General features: G+C 40.4%; 1 protein-coding gene across 11 annotated transcripts in view; it reads left to right on the top strand.

Annotated features, from left to right (window-relative positions):
* The first annotated feature begins 1,587 nt into the window (after window positions 1-1,587).
* BLTP1 (bridge-like lipid transfer protein family member 1) overlaps window positions 1,588-22,123 on the top strand; it is a 125,616-nt gene continuing 105,080 nt past the window's right edge. For 10 of the 11 annotated variants that reach the window (XM_071808082.1, XM_071808083.1, XM_071808089.1 and 7 more), the window contains exons 1-5: window positions 1,588-1,697; window positions 10,142-10,271; window positions 14,013-14,129; window positions 15,912-15,990; window positions 16,655-16,719. In XM_071808082.1, coding sequence (XP_071664183.1) covers window positions 10,175-10,271; window positions 14,013-14,129; window positions 15,912-15,990; window positions 16,655-16,719 — 358 coding nt within the window. In that variant the 5' untranslated portion in view covers window positions 1,588-1,697; window positions 10,142-10,174. The remainder of the gene's footprint in view (window positions 1,698-10,141; window positions 10,272-14,012; window positions 14,130-15,911; window positions 15,991-16,654; window positions 16,720-22,123) is intronic. The other variant, XM_071808087.1, reaches the window with a different exon arrangement.

Raw genomic sequence — 22,123 nt, 5'->3', positions numbered from 1 at the left:
AGGCACAGAGCAGTACAACCAGCCCTCTAATGCTGGTGCCAAAGGCTGGGTAGCCCTTGCCCTGCTGCCGGCTGAGGCTGGGGGAGGCACCTCACGCTGCGGTGATGAGGAACAACACATACAGATGCAGACAGATGCAAAGACACAGAGTTCTTGTTAGCAGCAAGAGCAGAGCCAGGCAGAGCTGAGCAGAGCGGAGCCAGGCTGAGCTGATTTCTATCAACCGTTCTCAGTTTATAGGTTTACAGATACGGGGCTGGACCAAGAGGTTAGATAGGGTGTTTTTTCAGAAAATGTTATCCCAAACACACCACACTCTTGTTGTGACTGTTTTCAGTCATGGTCCCATGCATATCTTGTGGGCAGCATTCCGACCCACTCATTCAGACGCCCAGGCCCAACATTCACACATCATACATACAGGGGTGGTTTTCCGACCTGAGATATCATTCTCACTGGCCTGGGCTGTCACTCCTTACACTCATAAAAAACATATTTCTGTATAACCCATCCAAGGCTCTATAGCTGGAACCGCACATCGTGCTGTTTCCACATCGTGCCGCGGCCTCTGCAGCATCAGGGGCTTCGAAGGAATGTGGAGCTCAGCACCTGTTTTGACAGCGTGTGAGCAGCATGCAGACATGGAAGGAGGTGCACATGCAGGCACGCACACTCCATGGTTTTGTTTCCCCCAATATGCTTAAGTCTGTAGGGTGTGGGTGTCAAACTCATCTATGATATACACTCATGTATGTTATACATGAATATTATACAGTCCTAAAATTGCATTTGGCTGGCCCTTTGAAGGCAACTGCGAGGCTGATGTGGCCCCCAGTGAAGATGAGTTTGACAGACCTGCTGTAGTGTACAGGCCTGGATAATTTCAAAAAAATCTAAGTGTTCATCATGTTTTAGCACATCTGACAGTCAAGTCACAGCCACGCGTGTGTTCAAAGACGTCTGAAAGTCAACTTTTTATCTGCCTGGCTTTTGGAGGCGAGTTTAGTCCACCTGCTTTGGAGGGAGCAAACGAGAAAAACCAACAGCCGGAACACGGGATCGCACAGCAGCTTGGTAAACAAAACACTTCAGTGCCTCCCAGTTAAGAGATGATCAAACTGCGAGCAAACGGCAGAGCGGTGTGTGCCGCGGACTGTCAGGCACAGTCGGTCCGTGCCGGGTAGCCGGAGGCCGAACCGGAGCCGCCCGGGCCGGCGGTTCCGCTCGGGACGGGACGCGTCAGACCTGGCTGTGGCGGCCGCGGACAGCTCCGTCTCTGCGGGATCCACGGAAACGATCACATTTTAACAGCGATGTTCAGCTACAGACACCAGCATGGCGAGAAAACACCGGCCCGGCCCCGCCCCGCGCATCTGGCAGCCGGGCTCACCAGATGTGGCACCACCCGCGCATGCGCGGACCACACCCCCTTCTCGCCCCGCCCCACACACTCACACACCCGGCGCCGCCTCTCGCGATTGGAGGCACGCACCCTTTCTTCCCGCCCCCTCGGGGAACCACCGCCCTTCCCATTGGTCCCGAGAGCCGGCGGTGCCTCGCCATTGGCTCCGGCGCCGCTGCGGGCTGGCGGCGGTGTGGGCGGGGCGGCCCGGCGTTCGCCGTGAGGTGCGGGAGGGCCCGGCCGCTACCGGCGCCACTTCCGGGTCCGTGGTGGAACCGCCGCGGAGGGCAATGGCGTAAGTGCGGGGGGCGCCGGGCGGGGGCGGGCTCGCTGTTCTGCCCAGCCGGTGCCCGGGGCGGGCGGGGCGGAGGCGTGATCTCCTTGCCCGCGGGCTGGGCCCGGTGCGGAGCCGCCTTAGGCTGAAGGCGGAGGCTGGTGTGGGGCGGGGGGGTGGTCGGCCCGGCCGCTTTCTCTGTCAGGCCGCGCCGCCCGCCGTGAGGGTGATGCGAGGGGTGCGAGCCGCCCCCGCCCCGCGAGGAGCCGGTGACCGGCAGCGCGCGGGGGCGGCGCGGGCCTCCGCGTTTGCGGGAGGTGTGTGGGGGCGCCCCGCGCGCTGCCGGTCGCACCGTGCGCTCTTCCCTCCCCCGGCCTGCGCCCCTTCCTTCCCTCGCTCTGCGCCCCTTTCCCGCCGGCCCGTCGCTTTCCGCGGGAGCGCTGCCAGAGGAAGCCCCTCCGCTTTCACGGGTTCCTGTGTTTCCTTTTGCGTGTGGCTTCTGTAGGCGAAGGCCGCGCGGGGCGGGTGTCGGGTCAGTGTCGGGAGCTCAGGCGCCGCAGTTCTGCTTGGCCCGTGAGGAAAGTTTCACTCTCGCTTTCCCGGCGCCTGTGAGGCGATCCCTGCCCGTGTGTGCGGGACTGCGGGGTTTAACACACAAGTACACACGCTGACTTGACACAAAATGCACCTGCTTTTTGATACGTCTCAGGCTGCAGTGATAACATCATCACACTTCACATTGTCAATTTTAAATATGGTTTATAAATATATAAAGGGTGAGTCTCATGAGGATGGAGCCAGGCTCTTCTCAGTGACAACCAATGGTAAGACAAGGGGTAATGGGTGCAAACTGGAACACAAGAGGTTCCATTTAAGTATAAGAAGAAACTTCGTCACAGTGAGGGTAACAGAACACTGGAACAGGCTGCCCAGGGGGGTTGTGGAGCCTCCTCTGGAGGCCTGGATGCCTTCCTGTGTAACCTCATCTAGATGTTCCTGCTTTGGCAGGGGGATTGGACTAGATGGTCTTTTGAGGTCCCTTTCAATCCCTAACATTCTGCGATTCTGTGACTATAACATGCTTTAACATGTTAATATGTTGGATGTGTGTTTCAAAGATTAGCGTATAACCAATACCCCGGTCATAATCTGTCTGGATTTGTTTCGTATCTTAAGACACATCCCAACAGAAACCTTCACTAAACTTTGTGAAAACTTCCAAAGTTGCTAGTTTGCTGCAAGAGATGTATCTGTACATCTAATTATATCCGCTTTAATATGAAAATGATTATTGTGGCTTTGGGAGTTCTTATCTTGTGTAACATAATTAGTTATTTCTACTTTTCTGCCTTTTTTCATACTGCATACCTGTGCAGTCTTTTTTCCCAGTTTTTGTGTGCAAAACATAATGGCCAGATAAACAATCGACCCAGAAATTTTGGCAACTGAGAAGAAAAACTGGCTTGTCAAAGTATGCTAACAGGTTGTTCAAACAAACGTCGGTAAAAACTGTGTTTAAGGTCTGATTAGACATTTGTCTCTAAAAGTGACTGTTCAGGGGTGATTGTTTAGGATCATGGCCTGAATTTACACCGTTTGACAGCATTCATAAACAGTAGATTTTGGTTATGGTGAATTATTGCTGGCTGATTGGATTGTGGTACATGTACACCTAGGACTTCTATGGGGGAAATTCTCATCCTTATACACTGAGGTAACTCAGACCTTTTGGGCAGGCTCTTGGGAAGCTTCACCCTGTGCAATGTGTATCAGCTGCACTTTGGTGATGGTCCTTTTGTGTAGTTTTATCCTGTGGGAAATAGGCAAGAGTTTACTGTTGTTCATTTGCAGTGTGCACAGTTATCCTGTGTTTACAGTGGTGTTGAGATATACCACCTTCTCCTAGTTCTTATCTTCTTATGTAACTTCTTACAGCACTTGTTGCTGTGCCAAAATCTTTGGGTTGACTTCAGACTGGGACAGAATAAAGACCTGCATGTAGTTTACTTAAGGATGATGGTATATGTAGCCACAAGACTTGAGCTTTAGTTGGATGTATACCAAATTTTTCCCTTTCCCCAAATTGTGGTGATATGTCAGAGGAGACATTTAGAGGAAAAATTAATATGTGAGGTATAGAAGACTCATTTTCATAGAGTATTTCAGAGGTACAATGCTGTAGTCAAATTAAAAAAAGGGGGGGAAAGGTCATTGCCTTGCTGTTGAAAGCGGCCCCAAAAGGCAATATTTTTTTCTAAATAGAGAAATGTGCATAAAGGAATTTCTTATTTATTCCTACTGTTATGAGCCTTTAGGTTTTGTTGTATGAGGTTTTTTTGGCTTTTTCCTTTTTTTTTTTTTTCTTTTTTTTTCCTTCTTGAGCATCAAAAGCTGGCAATGGAAGCAGGAAAACAGCCTTCTCCCCCGAACAAGTCTGAGAGGCAAGGTTAAACAATATATTATTTTGTTTAAAAAAATAAAATAAAATTAAAAAATAATCCAAAGTTAAATCGGGCATTCCTAGATGAGCAGTTGAGTGATGCAAGAAGAACCGTGTTGGTTGCCATAGCACAAGTTTGTCTTTGATTCCTTATGTATTAAAACTCATGTTCTGTAAGACTAAAAGTAGATAAATAAAACTTCTGTGGTTTTGGACACTGATTTAATAGATTTCTGTTGCAAATGATTTTCCATTTTCCTCCTTTTGGACAGTGGTGCTTGTCTGAACCACTCAAGCTAGATGTTAAGTATGTATTTATATTTTTTTTTTACTGTAGGTGCATCTCCAGTGGTTTCTGTTTTTCTATTAGGTAAAATGAATCTCATCAGGTAGGCTACTCTAAGAATAATTTTTGTTTTGTATTTTACATCTCCTTTTAATGTATTTTAATTTTATCTTAATTAATTTTTAAGTAAATGTGTTATTTACTAATGTAAGCTACTGTAGTGCAAATTATATTTAACTAAGGCTGTCCACACACTGGTTTAACTGGGAGTGACTCTTCTGTACTCTGTTTTTAGTTCAACTGTTTCCGCTGGAGGTTGTAGCAAGATTTCATTAGTATAATTATAGCAGTCGTTCAGTTTGTTTACAGTTTACTGCTGTTGTTACTACAAGCACTAGCAGGGCGGGGAGAAAACAGACCTGAATCTTAGTTCTTTGCTTAAAAAAAGAACTGCTAATCTGTAATTGAGTATAAGGTATGAAGCCAGTGCAACTTGGCAAATGGCAGAATTGCTGTACGGGTGCTGTCACTTATTTTTTGCATATGTTTTTTGGAACAACTTCCCTTCCTTCCTCTTTTCCTTTCTTGCTGATGAAAGAATAGCTGAGCTTCCTAAGCTGTGCTGGGATGGGTTTTAAGTCTTTGGACCTAGTTGGAGTGTTTTGCAAAAGATGGAAAGATTGACAAGTTTTGTTGTGGTTGGTTTGTTTGTTTATTTTTTTGTGAAGTGTGCCTAATGTGCATCTGGGTGCTGACAGTGTGACAGTTGCTTCAGAGGAAAATTCAGTGGAGTCATGTTTATGCTTGTGAGACTCCTTCCTAGTAGCATTTCATTATCCAAAGCTCCAGTTTCACAACACTGGAGATCCCTTGACAGAAAGAAAGTGAGGGAGTAGGATGTAAATATGCCATTTCTTTCCTTTTCTCTAAGTCATGGATGTATGTCTGTTACTGGAGATGTGGAGCATCCATGTGTATTATCTGTATTCATTTATTTAGGCTAGGAGATTTACCTCCTGTTGTTTAATCAGTCTTTTTGGGTGTAATTGTAACTCTACTGTCTTGTAATTGCTGTAGAATTTGGGAGTGGAGTATCCTCAGGATTGTTGTTAACCTCTATTAATATCAATTAACAAATATTTGGTGAATGCTTCATTTCTGTGAAGATCTGAGGAAGGCCTTTATTACCCTAATGCTTTTGGGCACTGAATAAAATATCTGTTGCTTTCATCCTCAACTATAGGTACAGGACAGACCTTTTACAGGTGGGTTACTGCTCCCTTAGCTGCAACTGTCTCTGACAAGTAACTGCTCTCTGATGACCAAGAGCCGGGTGACCAGGCTTCTGTGTCATTGTTTTTTGGTGGTGTTTTGGTTGGTTGGTTGGTTTGTTTTAGTCAGCTGTTTCATATATGCATGCTTTCTGTACATTTTTAATGGCTTTGTTCAAGCAGAGGTTCTGGGTGTTATGTGTTAACGTATCAGGCTGAGGTTAAAACTAGTTTTCCTATTTTAAGTGATTGAAATGTGTTTATGAAGATGTTAGGCAGCTGCTTTTGAGTATTTGGCTTTTTTAGGGATAGAATATTTGGCTGTGAAAATTGGATTAGAGTTTGGAATCCTGGAAGCAGGCTAACAATGAACTGCATCCCCCCAGGCCTAAAGCATCACTTGCACTTTTGGTACTGATAAAATGGATTAATATGTGACACAAAGAATTAAAACCCATTTTTTGAAGTGTCTGTTAAGTGTGCGTTTCTGCTGTAAAGAAAACTTGTCTAACCAGGAAGAGAAAATCTACAGCAATATTGAACCCTCACGTTTTCAAGCCAGTCTGCTGCCTGAAAAGCAGGCCCCAAATATCTCAGTTTGGACATCATAAATAAAGGATTTGGCCTTTATCTCTCCTTGTTTCAGATATCTCATTTTCAGAAAGAAGAGTACGTAACTCCTTTAAGGACTGTTGTGAAGATATTCTAAATATGAATATCGTGATTCTGTCACTTCAGTGCCACATAGTTGGGTGCCTCTCCTCCTGTCTTCCTCCCAGAGAAAAGCTAATGCATTTTGTATGTTTTAACACGGTATGCAGTAAATAAGAAAGACAGAGAAAAGGCAAATAAACCAAAACACCTCTTATGGTTTTGGACTGTATTCTGGCATGTTAACAGAGCTCATAATCAGAAAACAATAGAAACCTTGAGAAAATTCAGGATGTTTCAACAAGATGGACCCTATTTGAAATCACTGTATCTTTGAAGTTACGTCCATCTTGTTGAAACACCCTGTATAATAAATAAGCGTGGAGAGGTATACATGAAGTTCTGGGTTTCTCTTCCTCTTTGGTATGTTTTCTTTCTGTATTAGCAGGGTAAGAATCTGTTTCCCAGTCTGACTTGAGTCTCATCCTTCCAAGAGTAGTCTCATAAACTTGGAAAGTGTACTGGTACTTCACAACAATACAGGAGCGCTATGGATGTAAATTGCAGGCTTGTCACTGGATCAGTGTTCCTGGAGAGAGCAACAGTTAATGTTTTGTCTGATGGGAAAGTGATTTTTGCCCACAGGAATAAGTATAACAGAAGATGGATGAGTGCAGGCGGCTGAGAGGTAACACTAGGTTTAAATGTGTGGGTACAGCATGGAAGATAAAGGCAGACAGATGCAGGATTATCAGCAGAAAGAAATGCTCGTTACTGAAAGTAGCTAATACTTGTGCCGGGAAGTCTACATCTCTTCTTCTTGACAATCATGATGATGCAGATCCTGCCTCTCCATCCTCCATGTCATACTGGTAGTGCCCAAGGACATCATAAACAGTGTGTACTACTTAAGTCTTGTCAAGGTTTGATTGCAGGGTGACAATAAAACCGTGGCAGATGTATTGTTAACCCCTCCCTCTCCCCTCTTCCCACTAAGGACAGGCGATTGGGGGAAAGAACGACAGAGAGAAGAGAGTTGGAAAAATTAAAAATGTTTTACTAATGCTACCAATAAAAATAGAGAAAATAATACAAAATATACAAAACCAATCTTGAAAGTCCCGACAACTGTTCCGGCAGATGTAGGACTGGCACCCGAAGTCCTGGACTGGACTCTGCAGCCAACCAGAGCTGGATTCAGTCTGTCGCTAGGCCTCAGTTCGCAGGGACGACTCGCAATGTCCTCTGCTAATGTCAGCCGTAAGGAAAAGGGACGAAATCCTTGTGATCTCCCACTTTTATATGGAGTATCACCTGAATGGGCTGGGATACTTAGTTGGTCAGTTTTTGTTCACCTCTTGCTTGCACATCTTGTGAGATGCATCACTATCAATGACCTTGCATACCATTGCTATGTCTACCAAAATATGCATCTAACTTTTAGGAGAATGCATTTAATAAGAAGGCTTTAGCTGACAGGCAAATTCACTGAATGAGAAACTTGTTTTTAACAAAGCCAGGACAGTCTCTATATACATCCCTGTTCTATTAAACTAATTCATTTGGCCAAAATTGCTTCATAGTCTAAATGAGTTGAGCACCTGTGTCCTCTAAGACACATACTGAGAGCCCACATCTAGTGCAGGTGGTGCTGCTGCCTGTTTCTGGATGGTTATCCTTTTATTGCCATCATCTTCCTTGGGTGTCTCAATCCAGGGCAAAGGGTGCCTATCAGTGGGGCAGGGTGTTAAAGGACCAGCTGTGGAGCTACAAAATGTGTGTTGACACATGATGACTGATGGGAGATTCCTGAGTTTATTTGCATGCAAATAGCAAATATATTCCAGAAACCCTCCAAGGATATGCAGTTTATGCTTATGGATAGTGGTGACAAAAAATTATGAACGTGGTCTTTATTTAAATAAGTAACTATCAGGGTCCAATTACTTGCGGTCTCTGAGTTGTCTTGCCAAAGTCTTATTTAGAGCATATTTAATGTACTGTCTCATAATGTTGGGTGATAATTTCTTAGGAAAAAGCCACAGGTTACTTTCTTGAGAGAGTGGTGTTTTTTATTAAGGTAGTCCTTATCAATTGACAGTGTTTCCGTGGTGGTCTTGATCACAAAAGACTGACCCTGTTGTCTCTTGGTAAGAAAGGGAAAAACAAGTTCTTTTTTCCATTATACTGAAAAGTGTTGATTTTTCATTTCCCCAATTACCCTCTCATTCCTGGGTGAAAGGCTCTTTGAGGCTGCCGGCAGAGGCATCGTCTACTTCATAACACAGGTTGGCACATGGGGTTTTGATTAAGGTACTACGAATATCTTAAAACAAATCGCAGTGCCGTTATGTGATTTAATTTGCTGTTGTAACGTCCCTTCTAAAACAAGAACTTGTTTTTAAGAAGTGTGTGTAGTGCTTATTATTTCTTATTGTAAGGGAGCCAATTTAGTAGCTTCTTTATCAGGACTACTGGAAGCAAGATCTGGTGTTTTGGGTTTTTCTTGCTGTTTGTTTGTTTCTTCTTTCCTCCTCATTCTATTCCCTTTTATAAAAGAGGTAGGAAACAAACTGCTAGCACTAATTCTTGTAACTCTACTTGTATTTTAGTTCAAAACACATGCTCTTGTTTCAAGGTACAGTATTTACCCAATTGCAGGGGAGAAACAAGAACATTTAAAGGGAGGGTGTTTTTGCAACTTCTTCCACATTTTGTTTTCAAGTTGTAATAGTGAGAGATCGTATGACTATTACAAGAAAACCTGGATAAATTGTTAGTTTTCTTGCAAACACTTCTAAATACTGGCTATTCCAAAGATGTTACGCTGCCCAAAAACTAAGGTTTTATGTTCTGTAGCTCTGGAAGGGGAGCACTGGAGACTTCATAAAGAAAGGAAATAAAGCCTACTCATTTTTTGTTGAGGGTTGAATGCTGACAGGGAGACAGGCTGACAGGAACTGGAAGGTATTTAAAAGAAAAAAAAATTAAAAAGGCAGAATTAATGCTTATCTTCCTGTAAGAAGGCTTGACAGATAACATCCAAGGGAGAAGACTTCAAATGAAACTAATGCAAGTAAAATACTGCAGTGTAATTACAGATGTTACAGAGTTGAGCTACTCCCTGTTAGTCACACTTAATATAACCCAGTTGCAAGATGATTTATGGATAATTTGAATAAGTGTGTAAGATCAGGAGGACTGGTTTTCTGCTCTGTATAACAGAAACACTCTGTAGTCACTTTTTCTAAGATGGTGCAAATCCACCCTTAAGCAAGAGAATTAATGAACACAGTGGATTAGGAAGTTTTGGGAATTTTCCATAGCTCCTGGAAGTGTCCTCTTTGGCCTTTCCTTCTGCAGAGACAGGGGTCTACTCTCATATTGTTTCATATTACCTGTTTGAATGTCAGAAAGCTTAATACAGACTAATTTTTAATTGTATGTTCCATTGCTTTTTGACCTACTGCTATGGTACAACAGTTTTATAAATTTATTTGCTATTATATGCTGTATGGGGCCTTTAGGGTACTAAATTTGGAGAGTGTATTCTGGCATTCTGTTAATCTGAGTATTGTTTTAGGGAGGCATGTGCCTGGAAACTCTGTTTCAGCAGAGATGAGTGGAAGTGTTTCTGGAACTCTAGAGCAGAAGAAAGGGTGGTTGACAATCATGAAGATGTTACTGAAGGAATAAAACAAGTAAACCCATATTTGTGTGAAACAAACTGTTAAAAATTGCTTAACATGGTACATACTCAATTTTCTCCAGACTGTATTATGCTTGTTAATAATTTTTTTTTTTTTTTTCTTTTCAGTTCTATAGGTGCTGGTGCAAAAACAATTTAACAATGGATCAAAGAAAAAATGATAGTTTTGTCCCAAGTATCACACAGTTGGAAGACTTCCTAACAGAACATGACTCCAATGTTGTTTGGCTGTTAGTAGGTAAGGTGAATCTATCCTGTTTCAGTTAAAATTTTTGTGTGTGTTTACTTTTGAGTGTGCAGCCCTAAATACTGACATGTCAATACAAAATCTCTTACCAAACGACATCACAGCTTTGCAAACAGATTTTGATTTGTCATACACCTATTTAATGAGGTTTGGCAATACTGCTTAAGTAATTCAGAAAGAAAAAGTATGAACCGTTTCCGATACTAATCGTGCTGCAGCACATGGGAGATAAGTCCAGTATGCAAAGGACAATGCTCTACAACTGCTACTCTGCAAAATAAGAATGCAATGAGAATTTCTCTCCATGAAATAATGTTTTTCAAACACCAGAGTAAGCTGGTGATTAATTGTAATGCCATAACAAAGGTTTACCATTGTAGCATGTGACAGGCAGATTCAGTAACTTAATTATATCAATATGGACATATCTGCCATTTAATATGATATAGTTTGAATAGTGATATAGACACTATTGTGTTTAATGCATAACTTCAAGACTAAATTGTGTGCCACGATAAGCCTTTAAGCCAAACCATTGTGTAGTCAGTTGTAGACTGTTTTTGTAAATGTGCCTGATTTACGTATGCTATTTTTTTTACAACACTAGTGCTATTGTTTATATTTATGTGTAGGTACTCTTATTTTTTGAATCTATGAACAAGTGAGCCAGGGACTGCAAAATAGAAGTTAAAGTTGTATTCAGGTCCAGATGAGAGTGTTAGAAGTATGTGATTAATTTGGACTTCTCTAAAGGTAGATCATACCTGCTTTTCAGCCTTGGTTTTTGGACCTGGAGTCAGGGGGAGCATAGGAAAAATAACTTTATTTTTTGACAGCTGGGAAGTTAAAACATGTCTGGTGGCTATTGATGTATTGCAGGGGTGTCGAACTCATTTTCACCCGGGGCCGCATCAACCTCATGGTTGACTTTAAAGGGCTGAATGTAATTTAAATTTAAATGTAGGAATAGTTACATTTATACAGTCCTAAAATGAAGACAACCGTGAGGCTGATGTGCCCCGCGGTGAAAATGAGTCTGACACCCCTGATGTATTGAAATTATTTTTTGGTAGGCCAAACTAAAATGAAAAAGACATAGGCATATTAGCCGAGGGTGCTTTCTGAATATTATTTATTGCACTTCTACTATGTTGACATGGAAAGCTCCTGTTCAGCTTCAAGGTCTAAGTGTAGTCAAGATGAATATAAGAGAAGTCGCCATGCTGATAGTTGCCCATGGTAAAATGTGAAATGGATGCAGAATGCATCTCAAGAATTTGTCTCCAGAAGCTTTGACTTGAGATTTACAGATGTTCACGTCTTTTGCCAAAGAATAAAAGTGTCAAACAGCAGTCTGCAGAGTTTTCTTTCTCTGGTTGCCCTTCTTCGCATTGAATTCCTAGAACAAACTGTTAGTAATTCTACTTGGAAAGTATGTAGGATATAAGCAATTACATCTAACAGATGTAATTTAAACCAAAAGTTTACTTAGCTTTCTTATTTGCTTATTAAACTTACACTTTCACAGAAGGGTGGGTGGGACTTCAAGAAATATAATAATATAGCCCATTTTCTAAGGGCAGGTTGACCTATGTACAGTTACACAGTTTTGGGGAAGTTCTAATCTCTTTACTATTAAGAAACCTCCTGGAATTCTAGAAACAATGGCACAAACAGAAAAAGCTGGGTAGCCTCCTGCTATGAGGCTTGGATAGAGATGTATTAAAGTAATGTTTATTAACTGACCTAGTTTCAACCAGCCATTCCTCCTTTGCTTTCATCTGCTGACCCATGGCATCCTGTTATGAGAAAACAAAAAAAGATGTCAACAGTTTCTTCTCCTGAATCTTGAAACACCTAAATATGGATCCCAGTAAAAGAGATGAATTCTAGAATGAACATGCTCCTCAAGAGAGTTGCTGCTCAATTCTAGAGTAAATTCCAAAAATCACAGGCAGTAAAATGTTCCAAATGTAATTTCCAGAATGTCGTTTCAGTGAAGAGGCATTTAAAATCAAGGAATAGAGTTCATGGAATCTGTCACTTCATAGTGGAGACTAAATTTGATGAGGGAAAAGAAGAGGCTACAACTTGTGTCAGAGTTGGAACTGGTGGTAAAGGCAACAGATAGGACCATAGTGTCTGGCAGCTATATTTATTTGCTGATTTTTGTCAGTATACATCACCTGAAGAGGGTAGCTTCTTGGCTTCAGGTATCTCAAAGTTAAGTGTCTGTTTGAATGCTAATCTCAAACTAAGTTTTATTACTGGAATGAGACCCTTTGAGTGTGAGTCATTCCACCTTTCTCCCTCATGGACAGAGGATCAGCAGTGAGTAGCTTACTCATCGAAGGCCAGGGGAGGTGAGCGCTGTCCTTGGAGCCTTCACCAAATGCCAAGAGCAGTGTCTTTCCTGGAGTGTGGCTTTCACTGCCCCTGCCTTGTTCATGTTTCACGTGTCAAACAGCTTATCTGCCCAAGTGTATGAGCTGCTTTAATTTTGGCCACACTGGATTCGTTTTTCCAGTAAGAAAAAGGCAAAGTCATTAGAGTCTTTCTCTTCTACCTTCTCCTGATCTTTCAACAAAGCACAGGTGTTGTTGCAAAGCACTGAAGCATCCCACTGCAACTAAGGGGCAGTAAAAGGACAGGTTGTTTTTGTATTTTTTTTTTTAAGTAATCATCTGAACTTTCTGCAGAGTGAGGTGCCATATCAAAATGCCTTTCTGCACTTCAGCTTTCCCATAAGAGGCACAATAGATCTGGAGTTTCGAGTATGACACGCATACATAAATGAAAAACTTATGTTACAAAGTTCAGTTAGTATAATGAGTAGAGATACCTCAAATACAAAAATTATTTTCTTTCCTAGTGTGCTTTGGATGAACCAGATTGGTAATTATTAGTAAAGTAAGTATTGGTAATTATTAGTAAAGTGAGTTAGAACTAGTCCATTCCTTGGCAGTTCTATTCCTTTCGGGTTTGTCCTTCTGGAAGCTTTGAGAACCCTTTTAGCTGGAAATAGGTTACTAGCTCATAATCAACTAAAGTAAAAAATTACTTTGGGGATTAGCAGACCTAATTTATTTTTTTGTTAACATGTTTCTCATTGGATTGCTATTTCTTTTTTTTTTCCTATCAAATTACCTCTTGAACCATTGACAGGTTTCTGGTAACCCAGGGACTAGAACATTTCTCTCGGGATACAGCAACTTAGGAAATGGTTTCAGGTGTGATAATGTTGCTTCCTGTGCCGAGATAGGAGAGACTAGACATTTAAGTTACATTTCACAGTATGGAGAAGGAATACAGTATGTTTTTTATGATGGTGTGGGTTTTTTTAGGGTGTTTTGGAATAAATAACTGTGTAGAATAATGCATGTAGTAATTTAATCTATGAAATTTAACTTCTTGGATGATAAGGGATGCAATGAGATTTGTGATGCCTTTTGCAGGTCCTTAGGAAGACGTTTTTTAAATATATTGGGAAGTGGAAGAACAGTGAATAATCTGTAGTTTTCTGAACTTCCCATTTCCCCTTCTTTTTTGCCTCATCTCTTCACACCCTTCTCGCACCATCTCTCTGAAAACATCCATTAAAATGTCCCATCAATTAAAAATTGTTTTGGAGAGTAGGAAGAACGTTGTTGTACTTTATGGTCTTAATAGGTAAGGCTTTTATCTAGGTCAGCATACTGTAAAATATTTTAATTCATTTTAATCTTTCAACAGCGACAATATTGTCTTGTGGATGGATTATCTACCTAACTTATTATAATTCCCGGAACATTGGACTCATTTTAACATTGGTTCTTAACAGATTATATAAACATGGCTACATCCATATTGGTAAGTTATGGTTACTGTAATGCCACTATTTACTGTTTTGTATTATACATCAAACTACTAAAAACTTGAAGTAAAATCAAAGTGTTCCTTTGTTATAGTAATTTGAAAATGATCAGCATGGGTTTCATTTAAGAAGAAAAAAAAAAATCAATACTGTGGTTTAGGGGAGGATTCTTGGCATAGATAGAAAAATACCCCCTTTAGCACTAAAGTCTCTAATTTTCTGTTCAAGTTCCCTGGATGGGTTTTTTTGATTTTTAAGTTGTTTACCTTTTTCTGTTTAGTCGGTACACTTTGTGTACTTAAAATCCATACATTTTCCTTTACCCCTTTTTCAAAGCCCTGTAATCATAATGGTTAGTGTTGTAAAAGGCCCCCATGGAACCTGCCTAAGCTGCTTCTGAATTTGCTGTATAACTTGGTGTTAGGGGGTGCAGTGTCCCACTCCCCACACCTTTGGGGCTTGTGATGCGGTGTCTGAAGGGTGAGTGGCACCCGCTGGAGTGGGCACAGAGGGGCATGGTGGAGCCTCAAGCCTCAGCTCCCTGTTATGGCAGCATCCTTGCTTTCTAAATAAGCTGTCAGAAAAACTAATGTTAATCTACACTGGAACTGTGATATGTAAAATTTATACTGGCTAGAACATTTGCATCAGAATCCATTAACTTTTATATAGATATATAAAAAACATTTTGGAATAAAACAGGTCAGTACAAATCACTTGGGCTCTCACCCACATTACAAGAATATCCGATGCTGAGTCACAGAGGGCTGTATCGCATGACCTCACTCTGGTTTTACCTTTCGTTTTCTTTCATTTATTCTTCCATCTTTTCCTCTTTCTACTTCCCAGAATGACAATGACTTGAGTTCTGGACTTTTTCTGCAACAATTGATCATAAATATTGTGAGAACTTAAAACCAAAAAAGCCCCACCCACACCCACCTTCCAAAGAGACCCCTGTGATAACTTGCTTACGGCCTCAAGAGTTTAAGAACTGTAATCCAAACTGTATTCAAATCCAGCTTTTTGAACAGCAATATAGATGAAATACTTATTGGCTACTACACTTGATAGGCTTTTATTAAAATTTCTCTGTGAAATTACTATTAAGACAGCTGGACATAGCTGGCCAAATATATGGTGTTATTTGTAAACTTAATCAGCAAGAAGACCATAGCATTAATTAAATCCTATGATTTACAGCTTGGCGTCAATATATATATATTTTTTTTTTTTAAACAAATGATAGTTTACTTAACTCTCTGTGGATAAGGTGAAAAGCATAAGGAAAAAATGGGCTATTGCATTCCCTGCTGGTCTTTTCATGCTTATTGACTCTCCTGTGGTGAACACAATTTGTCATAATAATTGGACTGAAAACTTGATAGCCATTTAAAATTTGAAAAATTCTTCTGTCAGGTTTTTTATTTTTCTAATTAATGTCTTGCATACAATGTGGATACTACAAGTGTTCAAAGTAGCTTTCCTAACTCTTTTCACAAGCTTTACAAGGCACCTGAATGTTGTTGGGTGACTAGTGTTTCTCAGAGGGTTGGTTGTACACTTGGCTGATGCCAAACCCAGCATCTTTTAGAGCTGTGCACTTTTTGTTTTGTATGTTCTGATTTCCCTTCTCTGAAAGTCAGTGTGTTTTCAAAGGTCAGGAACTCAACACACCCAGTAAACCCATTTCAGATAACTGAATATTATTCCTATTCAGAAAATAAAGCATTGACAATTTTAGGCTGATGTCCTATGAACACTTTCTTTCACACTAGGTTCCTTTTCGTTTTCTGTGCTGTCTGGGAAAGTCATGGTTCGTGAAATCTATTTCATCACAGAAGACATGTCTATCAGGTACAGATTTCCAAGGGAGTCGCTGTTCTAAATAGCAATATCAAATACAGTAATTGTATATGTCTAAATAACATTTATCAAAATACTGTCTTACTAAAGAGTAATAAATATATTTGTAAATAAATATATTTGTAAACTGAGTCTTTTTATGGTATTATTTAGTTAAATACTTGTGTTGACTCATTTGCTGTTTGAGTGTTATCAAGTGAAAGTGAGTACTGAATAAGATTCTATTTCTCCTTCATATTTGTAAAGGAAAACGCTTTAGAGTTTGAAGTAGAACTGTTTCTAATTAGTGTCATCCAATCCTTCACACTCCCACTCTTAAGTCTGGAAGATTCATTTTTGGCCAAGTAGTTTGCATTTCTTGTCTGGAATTAAGAATAATTTTGTGAAACACACACTAGCAAAGAGTTTGTAATTTTGATTCTTACTGTTAAAATTGGAAAGCCTTGAGAAGACAATGGATACTGGATTTTATACAAGTTTTCCCTTAATGCAGTAGTTGTATAATATTATACTATATGCTTTGTGCTTTAATATTGCTTGTAAACTGCTGCAAATGCAGATCTCAGCAGGACATAAGGCAGCATGTCATGCAGCTGCACAAAGGATTTTGGATTATCAGGCTTAATTTGTGTTTTATCTAATTTATTTGATTTAGAATTCAAGACGGATTTATCATATTTCGCTGGTGGAAGATGTACAACCCTAAGCAGAAACAGCACGGTATGTTTCTCAAAAAGGTTTCCAAGTTTAAATTAAGTTTACAGGTAGCCTACAGAAAAATACTTCCTTTGCACAATTGCACGCATGTATTTGATTAGTTAATATGTACCTGAAGTACACTGAGTCATCAGAAGGTATGTGTTATTTGACTGGTTGGTCTGTGTCAGTAGACTATAAGAAAGCAATAAAATAAATACAGGATTCATTATCAGGGGCTGAACCCTTCTTAAGACAAACCATTAACCCTAATTGTGTTGAATGGAGTCAAATCCAGCTGTTGACCAGTCACAAGTGGTGTTCACCAGGGCTCTGTGTTGGGGACAGTTCTGTTTAATCTCTTTATCAGTGATCGAGAAAAGGTGATTGAGTGCATCCTCAGTAAGTTTTCAGATGACACCAGGTTGGGTGTGAGTGTTGATCTGCTGGAGGGTAGGAAGGCCATACAGAAGGATCTGGACCAGCTGCATCATTGGGCTGAGGCCAGTTGTATGATGTTTAACAAGGCCAAGTGCCGGGTCCTGCACTTGGGTCACAACAACCCCAGGCAGCGCTACAGGCTCAGGGAAGAGTGGCTGGGAAGTGCCTGGAGGAAAAGGACCTGGGGGTGGTGGTTGACAGGAGCTGAACAGGAGCCAACAGTGGGTCCAGGTGGGCAAATTCCAACAGCATCCTGGCTTGTATCAGGAACAGTGTGGCCAGCAGGACTAGGAAAGTGATTGTGCCGCTGTACTAGGTGCTGGTGAGGCCCCACCTGGAATCCTGAGTTCAGTTTTGGGCCCCGCATCATAAGAAAGACATTGAGGTACCAGAGAGAGTTCAGAGGAGGTGACAAAGCTGGTGAGGGCCCTGGAGCACAGGTCTGGTGAGGAGCAGCTGAGGGAACTGGGGCTGTTCAGCCTGGAGAAAAGGAGGCTGAGGGGAGACCTTATTGCTGTTTACAACTACCTGAAAGGAGGGTGTAGCATGGAGGGGGTTGCTCTCTTCTCCTCAGTAACAAGTGATAGGACAAGAGGAAATGGCCTCAGGTTGTGCCAGGGGAGGTTCAGGTTGGACATTAGGAAAAAATTCTTTACGGAAGGGGCTGTCAGGCTTTGGGACAGGCTGCCCAGGGAAGTGGTTGAGTCACCATCCCTGAAGGTGTTTAAAAGATGCATAACTGAGGCTCTTAGGGACATGATTTAGTGCCAGAGTTAGGTTAATGGTTGGACTTGCCAATCTTGAGGTCTTCTTCCAACCAAAATGATTCTGTGATTCTGTAATAGCAACCTTCATTAGCTGTATTCTAAACAGAAGTAACCCTATATTGAAATTTATAACTATGAAAGAGACTTCTTATGTTCTGGAAGTTATTTTATTTTTCGAATTTTAGCGCTGTGCTCTCAGTATTTTAGCAGAAGTGTTATGGTGAGGGATGTTCTTTAGTATTTGATAACTCTGTATCTTGATGATATCTGTGGTCAAAGAAATGGGGAAGTGTGAAAAATTCATATATTTTTCTTCCTTATCTATGACTGAAGAAGGACGATTAACATTGGATGCAAGAGATAAATTGTATCTGCAGAAAACACTGTGAGAAAACATAAGTAGCCGTGTGATGTGTGCTTAGTCATCTATAGGATTTGAATCTCGCTGAATGAGTCTCAGGTCCTGCCTCTCTTAACACTTTTGAAGTGTCACAGCTCCATTGCTAATTCAAGGATGTCCAGAAATGGCAACTGCCTACAGTTGAGGAGGGCACTAATCAAGAGGGTTTTTGGACGGCTTTTTTTTCCCTGTCTCCCCGTTGGAAGTGGCCTGTGGTGTGAAGCCTCTTAGACTTGTCAGCAAGCTTGTACAGCTGTTGTTTTGTCAGCACCAACTCAACAGTGGTAGGAGCGTATGCATTACCCAAGTAGATATGAGCCACTGTTCAGTATAGTGATTTGAAGTAGGAAGAGTTGCTCCCTTCTTTTTGTTGAGCTGTTAATAAGCCTCTGACGTGATAGGGCACAATTCAAGTTCTTTATATCGTAAGAAGACTAATGCAAAAGGTGGAACCTAGTCCTAGAGTTAATTAGATTCTTCCAAGCACAGGTCATTGTTCAACAGGTTTTGACAGAGTTTTCTTCATCTGCTAGTTAAAATATATTTCTCTAGTGGCTCATAGAGTGAAAAGATAAATTGAGCTTAATGCAATCAAAATAACTCTGTCTTTGGTGGTATTTTTGCTTGGCAGTATTGCAAAACCTTAACCATCGCTACTGGCATTTAGGACTGCATAGTTAGTGGACAAATAATCCAAGTGTCCAAAGAGGTCAGAGGTGTATAGGTCTGACATGAAAGCAATGTGAATAAAATCCTGTCTTAAATAATTAGTCTTTTTTCCTACGAAAAAGAATCATACTCACTTTATGTTTCAGTTATTTAGTTGAGATGCTCTCATTTTTATCCTTGAAGGAAAAATAAAATCTTCAATATTTTTAGTCTGCTCTAGTATATTCTTCCCAATACTTTTTAATCTGCTTGATCACAACACAAATACCTATACCTGACCAGATTGTGAAGGCTGATGGTAAACTGCATCTTAAAGATTTCTGGTTTGTTCAAGGATTACTCCCTTGCAACTGTCACACGGAATGGTTGGAAAGCCACTGTGGTTAGATACGAGTGATGGATACCTTTGTTTCATATTCTTCATAAACCAAACAAAATAGAGCTAAATTTTTTCCTATAGAAAATCAAATAGACTAAATCTGGGCTATTAACCATTTGGAAACTGCACCAGATTCTTATAAAAACATAAGCCTTAAATATTATAATATTTCTGCTTGGAAAAAAGTAGATATTACAAAGACTTAGTTATAAACAATAACTTTTAGTTTTGGAGTGTGTGTTTGTTTGTTTTTGTTTTGGTTTTTTTTTTTTTTTTTTTTTAGTCTGTGACTGAAGTGCAGGGTGTTCCTGACAATAATGTGAAATATGACAGGAACGGGATTTTGGTTTTAATAGTGCTGATAAACTTAAAATCATGTTAGTGTAGAAATAATGTGACCTCATTCCGTTTTTTTCTGAGAGATATTTAGAGTATTAGAGGAGGGGTTTTGTGCACAAAGGGGAGGCAAGTGAAGGATCTGGAAATACTTGGAGGCCGTAATAAGGGAACTCCCTTTCATGTCATTTCGGGTGTCCTTGATATCACCTTTTTGGTAAAGGGCTGTACTCGATAATCTAATTTTCAGTGGTAAGATTATCAATGTTAAGCACTATTACAGTAGTATGCAAGGAGCTGAACTTCAGCATGGGGACATCTTAAATTTCCTAAAACTTATCCTTGTCTGTTCAAATGTGTACGAAACTTGTATATGTCTCCATCTCCTGAAGAAATGTACTGAAGGTAGTGCAGACTCATATATTCCCACTGAGCTTGTACAGCTGTTGCTTTGCAAGTACCAACTCAACAGTGGTGGGAACATAGGCATTATGCAGGTAAGTATGAGACACTGCTCAATATAGTGATTTGAATTAGGAAGAGTCGCTCACTTCTTTTCATTGAGGCATTAATAAGCCTTTAAGGTGATAGGACTTAATCACAGTTCCTTGCACAAGAGAAGGTTTGAACTACAAAAAGGTTGGATAGTGATTACTGATAACCTGTAGTAAAGTTGCATTACCTACTGTGGTTTTTTGAAAGTTCCTCAGTTCAACCCTAGCAAGTGCAATCTGCTTTTCATCATGGCACAATGTTTGTACTAAGCAAGTCATACCAATGTTGAAAGAACTTCATAGAAAAAAGTCAGGTATGTGGAATGTCTTACTGCCTTCAGTTGAACCATACTGGGGCTTGAGAGTAGGTTTTGTACATACTTGGGAATGAAAGTGTTTAGGGACAAAAGTTGGAGGATTATGTTGTGAACAAGGCGCACTCAGATGTCTTGGCTTGAGTGCCACAGCAAAATTATGTTTTTAGAACAAAATGCTCTACTTTTTATTGTCAGGAGTGACTTGCTTCACCTTCCTGTTAGGTTTTATTTAGGGGGTATATTTATGTTGAATTGTTTGGGTAGCTGTGATACAAGCATTTAAATAAATAATAAATAAACAATACATCCTGATCCAACTCTGTAGAGGCAAATGTCAAAACCTTGGCTACATTAGTCACCTTGATTCCAACAGATGTTCATAAAACTTCAGTATTTTATGATCAATCTGGTAGTTACTTTTACATCGCTTTCTTATTTTTTTTTTGAATCGTTTAACTTTATGACATTCAGGTGTGCTTGTCTCTTTTTCATTGTCTTTTTTTTTTTCTTTCCAAAAGTGTTTTAGGTAACGAAATAGATGTGTAGAGGCTGAATCTTCTTTTTGTTTCTAGGAAAAAGAGATAATTGGCTCTTTAAATCCCCTTTAAAGAAAACAATTGCTACATATAATTTAATTTAGTTAATGAAGTCTAATGCTTGCCTCCAGGAATTGAAAAATTTTGTTTATTTGTGTTCTTAATGATATTGAGATCTCCCAGGTGAACAATTGTGTATCCCAACCTCTGTCCATGTCATCCTTTGCCTATATCTTATTAATGCAAGTTAACATTATCAACAAATGGATTTGGTAGTGCTTTTATGAAAACAGAGAGGAACTGAAACTGGCTCATTAACCTTTCTCTCTGTCTCCTGTTGAAGAAAACTATAATGTATAATGAGTCTCCAGAAATCACTGACATTTACTTTTTCATAATTATATGGAAATTGCTGGTAATTTAGGTGTGAGGGATAAAAGGTAAGTTTCTTCTGTTGGGACAGAGTGCTGTATATATGCATCATATCGGGGGACAGATTAGTTTTTTAGCGAAGAGGGTACATTCAATAATGCGCGTGTCTCTACCATTTGGCTCTTGGGCAGCTGCATTTCTTTTCCAGACCCTGACCAAATCAGCATCAGTGTTAGCTCTGACTTCTTAATTTGTTGTGCCCCTGGGAAATGTTGCGTTCAGTTCGTACCCCCTGAGTTACAGATTGGGGACTGCTGTAATAACCGTTGATGCTTCAGCTTCCTAAAGTCTGATTGACATAGAAAGTCCCGATCATATTTTGGAGCAGCTCAGGTCTCTTGAGTGAATGTGTAATGGGCACTCTTTCAACTGGGTAATTAGGGGGAAATTGTGTGAGCTTTTTCCTCATATTAACTACATAATTAGGTCATACTATCTAAGGCAAAAGTATGTCAAAGGATGTCACAAACAACTCTGTATGCAATCAGCAGATGTTAAACTAGTTTTTAAGTATCAGAGAGTCAAGCTGATATTAGAGTTAAAATTTAAATTTGTGCAAATGTTGACCAGTTGTGCAAAGTGATTATGCTTCTTGTTAGTGCTGCATATTAATGTTTTCTGTTTCTCCATAAAAGAGAGCTTTTTTTACATTTTAGG

Source organism: Patagioenas fasciata, chromosome 4, assembly GCF_037038585.1.
Source record: "Patagioenas fasciata isolate bPatFas1 chromosome 4, bPatFas1.hap1, whole genome shotgun sequence".
Lineage (NCBI taxonomy): Eukaryota > Metazoa > Chordata > Aves > Columbiformes > Columbidae > Patagioenas > Patagioenas fasciata.
This window is presented reverse-complemented; position numbering and strand designations above follow the sequence as displayed.